This window comes from Fukomys damarensis, unplaced genomic scaffold, assembly GCF_012274545.1.
Source record: "Fukomys damarensis isolate Sample0158 unplaced genomic scaffold, DMR_v1.0_HiC HiC_scaffold_36, whole genome shotgun sequence".
Classification (NCBI taxonomy): domain Eukaryota; kingdom Metazoa; phylum Chordata; class Mammalia; order Rodentia; family Bathyergidae; genus Fukomys; species Fukomys damarensis.
Window position 1 is genome coordinate 43,774,359 of NW_022900948.1, and position 7,084 is coordinate 43,781,442.

General features: G+C 49.1%; 1 protein-coding gene across 2 annotated transcripts in view; it reads left to right on the top strand.

Moving 5' to 3' along the window:
* Gle1 (GLE1 RNA export mediator) overlaps positions 1–1,374 on the top strand; it is a 34,631-nt gene extending 33,257 nt beyond the window's left edge. For both annotated transcript variants that reach the window (XM_010627315.2, XM_010627316.2), the window contains one exon: positions 1,229–1,374. In XM_010627315.2, the coding sequence (XP_010625617.1) occupies positions 1,229–1,297 (69 nt within the window). In that variant the 3' untranslated portion in view covers positions 1,298–1,374. The remainder of the gene's footprint in view (positions 1–1,228) is intronic.
* Positions 1,375–7,084: the final 5,710 nt, after the last annotated feature.

Here is a 7,084-nt window from a genome sequence, read left to right on the forward strand (position 1 = left end):
TTTTTTTTTTTTTTTTGGTACCAGAGATCAAACTCTTTCGAGGCGGGCAGCTGAACCTCTCTCTGAGTTAAATCCCCGTTCCACTGGCCTACATTACTCTGTGGGGTTTTTGTGTTTTGGTTTGGTTTTTGAGACAGCATCTTGCTGATTGCCCAAGCTGGACCTGAACTTGGGATCCTCCTGCCTCAGTCTCTGAGGGTACTGGGGAATACAGGTATATGCCACTACACCCAGCTACCAAAAAATTTTGTTCTGTTTTTTGCTTTTGGTGGTGCTCTGGGATTGAAACCCAGACCCTTTGCACTAAGCTACATCTTTTTATTTTGAGACAAGGTCTTGCTAAGTTGCCCAGGCTGGGCTCAAACTTGTGACTCTTCTGCCTCAACTTTCCAGAGTGCTGGAGTTACAGGCATGTGCCACTATGCTTGGTTTACTAAGAAATTTTAAGGAGAGCCGGGTGTGGTGGCGCACGCCTGTCATCCCAGCACTCTGGAGGCTGAGACTGGAGGATCGCTGTGAGTTCAGACCAGCCTGGGCTACACAGTGAGCTCCAAGTCAGTCTCAACTACACAGTGAGACCCTGTCTCAAAAAACAAAACACATTTTTAAGGGATTCATTTTTTAACTCCACGGTAGACCTACCAAGATAGCCAGCCCTCCAGCTCTCAGCGTGGTGCTGGTGACAGATGAGGCCAGGCTCTGATGAGGCACAAGAAGAGTGCTGTCGTCTCACTTCCTGGTCCTTTCCTTTTATTTATTTTTTCGTTGTTTGTTTTGTCTTTTGAGATAGGGTCTCACTTTGTAGTTCAGGCTGGCCCTGAACTCACTATGTAGCCCAAGCTGTGCTCAGACTCTCGGCCATCCTCCTGCCTCAGTCTTTTAAGTGCTAGCATTACAGGTGTGCACCTCCACGCCTAGCATCCCTTTCCTTTTTTTGCCCACTGTTCTGCAGGACTTAACCTTACGATCCCTCCCTCAGTGTTCTCTCGGCCTGAGTGTTGAAAGCAGTGTGATCAAAAACTCACTCTGAGCCGGGCATGGTGGTGCACACCTGTAATCCCAGCACTCAGGAGGCTGGGGCAGGAGGATCGCTGTGAGTTCATGCCTGGTCTACATAGTGAGTTCCCGGACAGTCTCAACTACATAGTGAGGCCCTGTCTCAAAAAACAAACAAACAAACAAAAAACTCACTGTGGTCTGGTTTTGTTTTTCTTCTTTCCTTGCCCAGAAATGTTTGCAACACATGGAGATTCCTGTCCCCAAGGGCTTTCTGACTTCGTCCTTCTGGCGCTCCTGATAGCCTTTTGTCACCTGCCATCACCTTGTGTTGCAGAGAAGTAATAATAAAGCAACTGAAGGCAGCTGTATTTGGAAGAAGTCGGGTTAGAAATTTGTCCGTGTGCACTTTATGGATCTGTACCATGTGGCGAGGCGAGATTTTCACGGGAGCCTCCCTTAGTGCGTTGGGTCGCTCCTTCCAGTATCGGGGGGGACCGAGTGAATGAAATTGCCTTTCTTAATTTACAAAAATCCCGGGCAGAGGCCTTCACCACTTGGTCTCCTCTTTTGCTTCCCTTGCCTCCGGTCTGTATACGGAGCCGGGGGTGTCCTAACCACTCCACTCTGCCCCGGACCCCCCACCATCCTGCTCCTATGAAGGTTCACCCGCCAGCCTGGGGGGCGGTGGTTGGCCTTTCTTGGGTGGGGGGCGTGTTCCAGATGCAGAGTGAAGGTGTGCTGTGGGCAAGGGGCTCAGTCCCAGAGTGCACCGGGGGAGCGGGGTGTCCGGGGTGAGGACAGGAAGTGGGTCCCCCTGGGCCGCAGAGGGTCTTGTGTTCCCTTGCTTCGGAATCTGCTTCCTGCAGTGCTAGGGCTGCATGCACCAGAGCAGATGCGTACCGTTTTGGTTTTGGTTTGTGTTGAGGTGTGTTGTGGTCCAGTGTAGCGCACAACTGTGATCCCTGCACCCAGAAGGCTGAACGGGAGGGTCGCCGCCAGTGTGAGGCCGGTCTGGGCTATAGAGCGAGTGGAAGACAGCCGAGCCTCCGCAGTGAGACCCGGTCTCAAAAACTGGAAAAGATGGGCTGAAGAGCAGGGGTCAGGGTGGAGCGGAGCGGGAGGAGCTCGGAGCCGCCCTGTGGCTGTCACGATCTGAGTGACGAAGGGTGAGTGCTCTGCCTGCCTAGAGCCACTAGGAAATCCCGAGCAGGGCTGTTGGTGTGGAAGTGGAGGTTCGCCGTGGGGAAAGACTTGCCTGATGCCGCAGGTCTTGAGGTGCGGTGTCACAGGCACTGTGGAGTGGCTCAACGTGACCCGCTCTGTGAACTGTTGACTCTGGTAACAAAATAAGTAATAAAGCTTGGATTTAAACAAACAAACCCCTTGTGATGTACAGTTTGTTCAGTAGGATCGACTTCCTGTCCCCTGGTCAGATAAATATCTATATCAAGTCCAGATATAGAGTGATATGTGTTTCTTTTTTTGTCCTCTTGACCTTTACCTTAAAAAAAACTGCTTATTTTTGCCATTCCTGGTTTGGAATTAAGTACCAATAGCTGACTGCATTTTTTGTTTTTGAGAGCATCTTGCTTTGTGTCCTTGAACTCACTATGTAGCCCAGGCTGGCGTTGAACTTGCAGTGATCCTCCTGCCTCAGCCTCCCAAGTGTTGGGATCACAGACATGCACCACCATGGCTGGCAGCTGACTCTTACCTAACAAGAGAGAGGAGGGTCTTGGGATGCAGCCCAATATTAGAACACCTGCCTGGCATGTGCGAGGCCCTGGGTTCCATCTCCAGCATCCCTCCTACCCCCAAAAAGGAGAGGAGATGTGAAAATATTGTCAATTAATGTAGACACAGGCAGTGAACAGGAAGAAGGGGTCAGGACACCTGGGCTTCGCTCTAACATTCTGAACCTTGTTATTCCCACATGCAAAATAGGAAATGCCAGGCATGGTGGCATGTGCCTGCACTCTACTTAGGAGGCTGAGGCAGGATTGTGAGTTCGAGGCCAGTGAGACCCTTTCTCAATAAAGGAACGGGACTTGTCACAGGAGTGTCCAGGTTATCCTCGGTGGTAGCAGCTCCTTGAGGCCGAGTTTCCTAGCCTGCGTATTCTGCAGTCTGACCTCAGTCTGACCTCAGCCTGTGGGGCTTCGGGACAGGGCCTGCAGTGGGTTGGAGGCTCCCTACCGGTTGCCACTTGGCAGGAAGTAGGCTGGACAGTGTTGAGTGCAGGATGGTGGAGGGAACTGGAATGGTGGTGCTGAGCCCTTGGCAGAGGGAGGCTCTGCTGGTTCTAGAAAGCAGCCCTTCAAGATGCCACTACCCTCTGCGGGGAATTAGCTCGTTCATCAGTGCCCACCAGAGCCATGCAGCCCACATTTAGCACAGCTATGAAGTGGGCCATTCAGGAGCTCTGGGGTCCCCTGGCACAACATCTTCGCTCTGTGGGCTGTTTATGGGGTTTCATGTAAGATTAGACAGAAATCGCTCTGTCAGAACTGAAACGTGAGCCACGCCTGTCTGCACACCTGTGTTCCCAGCACTCTCGGAGGCTGAGGCAGAAGGATGGCGAGTTTGAGCCCAGTCTGGTCAACTTAGCAATTTAGTGGATCCCTGTCTCAAAAGATGAGTTGGAGATATAGCTCAATGCAAAGGCCCTGGGTTCAGTCCTCAGTAGGACAAAAGAGATGCATGCAGTCTTCCCTTTGCCATTTGATGCTGATATTCCTGGCGAATTCTCAGGTAAACCAAGAACAGGGCCCGCGGGAGGCCAGGGTTCTGATATCCCTGGTAGTGTCGCCTCTGAGACCTTGCAGCAGGAGGAGGGGGAGCATCAGATTCCTCGCCATAGATGCTCTGCTCGGGGCCGCACTGGCTTCCAGCTTCATTCGCTCCTCTGCTTGTCTCCCTCTGCCTTGGCCTCGGCCCCGTGCCATGCCTCTCGGTCCCATCAGTGGCCCGCGTCACCAAGGAGGGTGGAAACTGCGGGTCTGTGGTGCAGAAGGGCGCTGCTGCCCTGGGTGTTCCCGGGTGCTGCAGCTTCCCAAGCCAAAAAGACATCAGTGACAGTGGTCTTGAGTCCATTAATTTCTAGCCAGATAGAAGGTTGATACGAAACATGTTTTGCAAAATACTTGCTCCTCGCATGGAGTAAGTGACTGGGGCAGAAATGTAATTCACTGGGAGAACGTGACCGAGTTCTCGGAGTTGAGTTTAGGGTCAGAAACACAAAAGAGATTCATTTCATCCAGGGTAGGTACCAAGTGTGTTTCTGCAAGGTCCTACAAAAGAGTTTGGCAGCCAAATAAGTTTGGGAAATACGTTAAAGGTAAAGCAGCCAGGCATGTTAGCTCGTGTATGTAATCCCAGCTGTCTGGGAAGCTGAGGCAGGAGGAACTCAAGTTTGAGCCCAGATGGCACATTAGAGAGACCTGTCTCAAAGGTACAAAAGATGGTCTACCTGGATGTAGCTCAATTCAAAAGCCCTGGGTTGGGGCTGTGCACGGTGGTACATGCCTGAAATCCTAGTACTCAGGACCCCGAGGCAGGAGGATTGCTATACATACAAGGCCAGCCTGGGCCACATAGCTTGAGGCCAGCCTAAACTACATAGTGAGACTGTCTCAAAACCCAAAAGTTGATCAGGTTGGGTTGGAGGGGTATGCAGGTACAGCACCCGCACTCTGACCCAGAGGAAGAGACTTACTGAAGGGTCAGCCATGCATTCACCAACAGCTGACCCACAGCTGAATTCCACTGAATTCCAGCTTCCACTTGAATTCCAAAGCCCGAGGAACCAGGTTGCTAATTCGGGCTTCCTGGGCTGGAGAAAGATGGCGATTCCAGTCCCAGATTCCAGTCCCAGCTGGCAGGCAGCAAGCAGCAGGGGTGCAGTTCCTCCTCCCTCTGACTCCATTCTTCTATCATATTGGCAATACCCATTCCCAGGGTGTGGGGGGTGGAATTCACTGAATTCACTGAATAGATTTAAGTGCTATTCTCATCCAGAAACATCTTCACAGATGCCCAGAAAGAATGTGCAGTCTGGGCACCCCAAGGCCCAGTCAAATTAACAGTTAAAGCTGGGTGTGGTGGTGCACGCCTATAATTCCAGCACTCGGAAGGCTGAGGCAGGAGGATCACTGTGAGTTCAAAACCAGCCTGGGCTACATAGTGAGTTCCAGGTCAGTCTCAACTACATAGTGAGACCGTGTCTCAAAAAAAAATTTTTTTTTTGACACTAAAATTTAACCATCACATGGCGTGGTGGCACACACATATATTCCCAGCACCCAGGAGGCTAAGGCAGGATCGCTGCTTGTTCAGTGGCAGCTTGGGCTACACAGTGAGTTCAAGGCCAGCCTAAACTATATAGCAAGACCCTGTATCAAAAATAAAAATTGGGCCGGGAATTTAACTCAGTGGTTCTGGTGTCTTCCTGGAAAGCACAAGGTCCTGAGTTTGATCCCTGGTACCAAAAAATAAAAATAAATAATTAATAGTTAATTCATTATATTACCTTATTTACTGTATCTTTGAAATCTTTCATAATCAGCTTAAGGATGGTGTAGGGGTATAGCACTTGTCTGGCATGTGTGAGGCCCTGGATTTGATCCCAGCACCTCAAGACAACAAAACAAATGAACAAAAACTTAGAGATGAAAAAAAATTTTTTTTTCTAACAATACTTTTTGGTGCACTAAGCATGAACACTTTTTTGTTTTGGTATCAGGGATTGAATTTGGGCACTTGCGCTTGCGAAGCAGGCTGCTGAACCACTGAGCCGAATCTCCAGCCCAATGCACACTTTTTTATATGCATTTTATTTTGTTTTTTGAGACAAGGGCTTGCTGTGCAGTTTAGGCCAGCCTTGAACTCACTATGTAGCCCAGGCTGGTTTTGAACTCTTGGCAATCCTCCTGCCTCAGCCTCCTGAGTGCTGGAATTTTAGGCATACACCACCACACCTGGTTTGTAACCATGATACTATGAGTTATTAATCTCATGTTTTCACTATTTACCAAGGCTTCTGTTGGGCTCAGTGTTTTGGGAATACATACTTTAATGCGTGTGTGTGTGTGTGTACGTGACAGGGTTGGAACCCAAGGCCTTGTACATGTTAGGTAAGCACTCTACCTTGAGCTACATCCCCAGGCCTGGATTCCATCTCTGAAATGCTTTCTTTTCTTGGGGGTCAGAGTGGTCAAGAAGGTATACTGGAAATATGTGAGCCAGATACTTAAAATTATCCTGAGTCTTTAGAAAAAGAAAAAAGATTCAAAAATCCCTTTATCCTGAGCAACCATTGTGCACACTCTCTCAGCAGTCTCTCTGTATACAGCCACAGATGGATAAATATAATTCTGACGTAAATGGTCTCAGTACCCTTGTCCTCTAACCTACTAATATTCACTCAGATCTCAGATAGGCTTTCCAGTCACTCAGTGTGAACTGTATCTCTCCTCTATTCTGTTCAGTTTATAAACCATAATTCGTAGAACTGGGGCTGTGACTCAGTGGCAGAACACTTGCCTAGCATGCTTGAGGGCCTGATTTCAAACCTCAGTACTGCAAAAAAAGAAACCAAACAACACCAAAGCCGACGTGCTGTGGTACTTGCCTGTAATGCCAGCACCAAGGGAGGCTGAGGCAGGAGGAGCACGATTTCAAGTCCCATCCAGGCAACTTAGATTGTCTCAAAAAAATAAGAGGACCGGTGAGGGGTGGTGTGGTAGAGCAGCCCTGCTCTCTATTCGATCCCCAGTACTGAAAACAAAACATAATTAGTAACTAGATTGCTTCTAGTTTTTTGGGTTTTTAAAAAATAATTATTTTTTTCCCATTAAGATTATTGGTACATTTATTTTGGTTTGGTTTGGTTTTTTTTTTTTTTTTTGGTTTTCTGAGACAGGTCTTACTATGTAGTTGAGACTGACCTGGAACTCACTATGTAGCCCAGGCTGGTCTCGAACTCACAGCGATCCTCCTGCCTCAGCCTCCCGAGTGCTGGGATTACAGGCGTGCGCCACAACGCCCGGCTTTATTGGTACATTTAGAGCAAACTACAGTTACATTT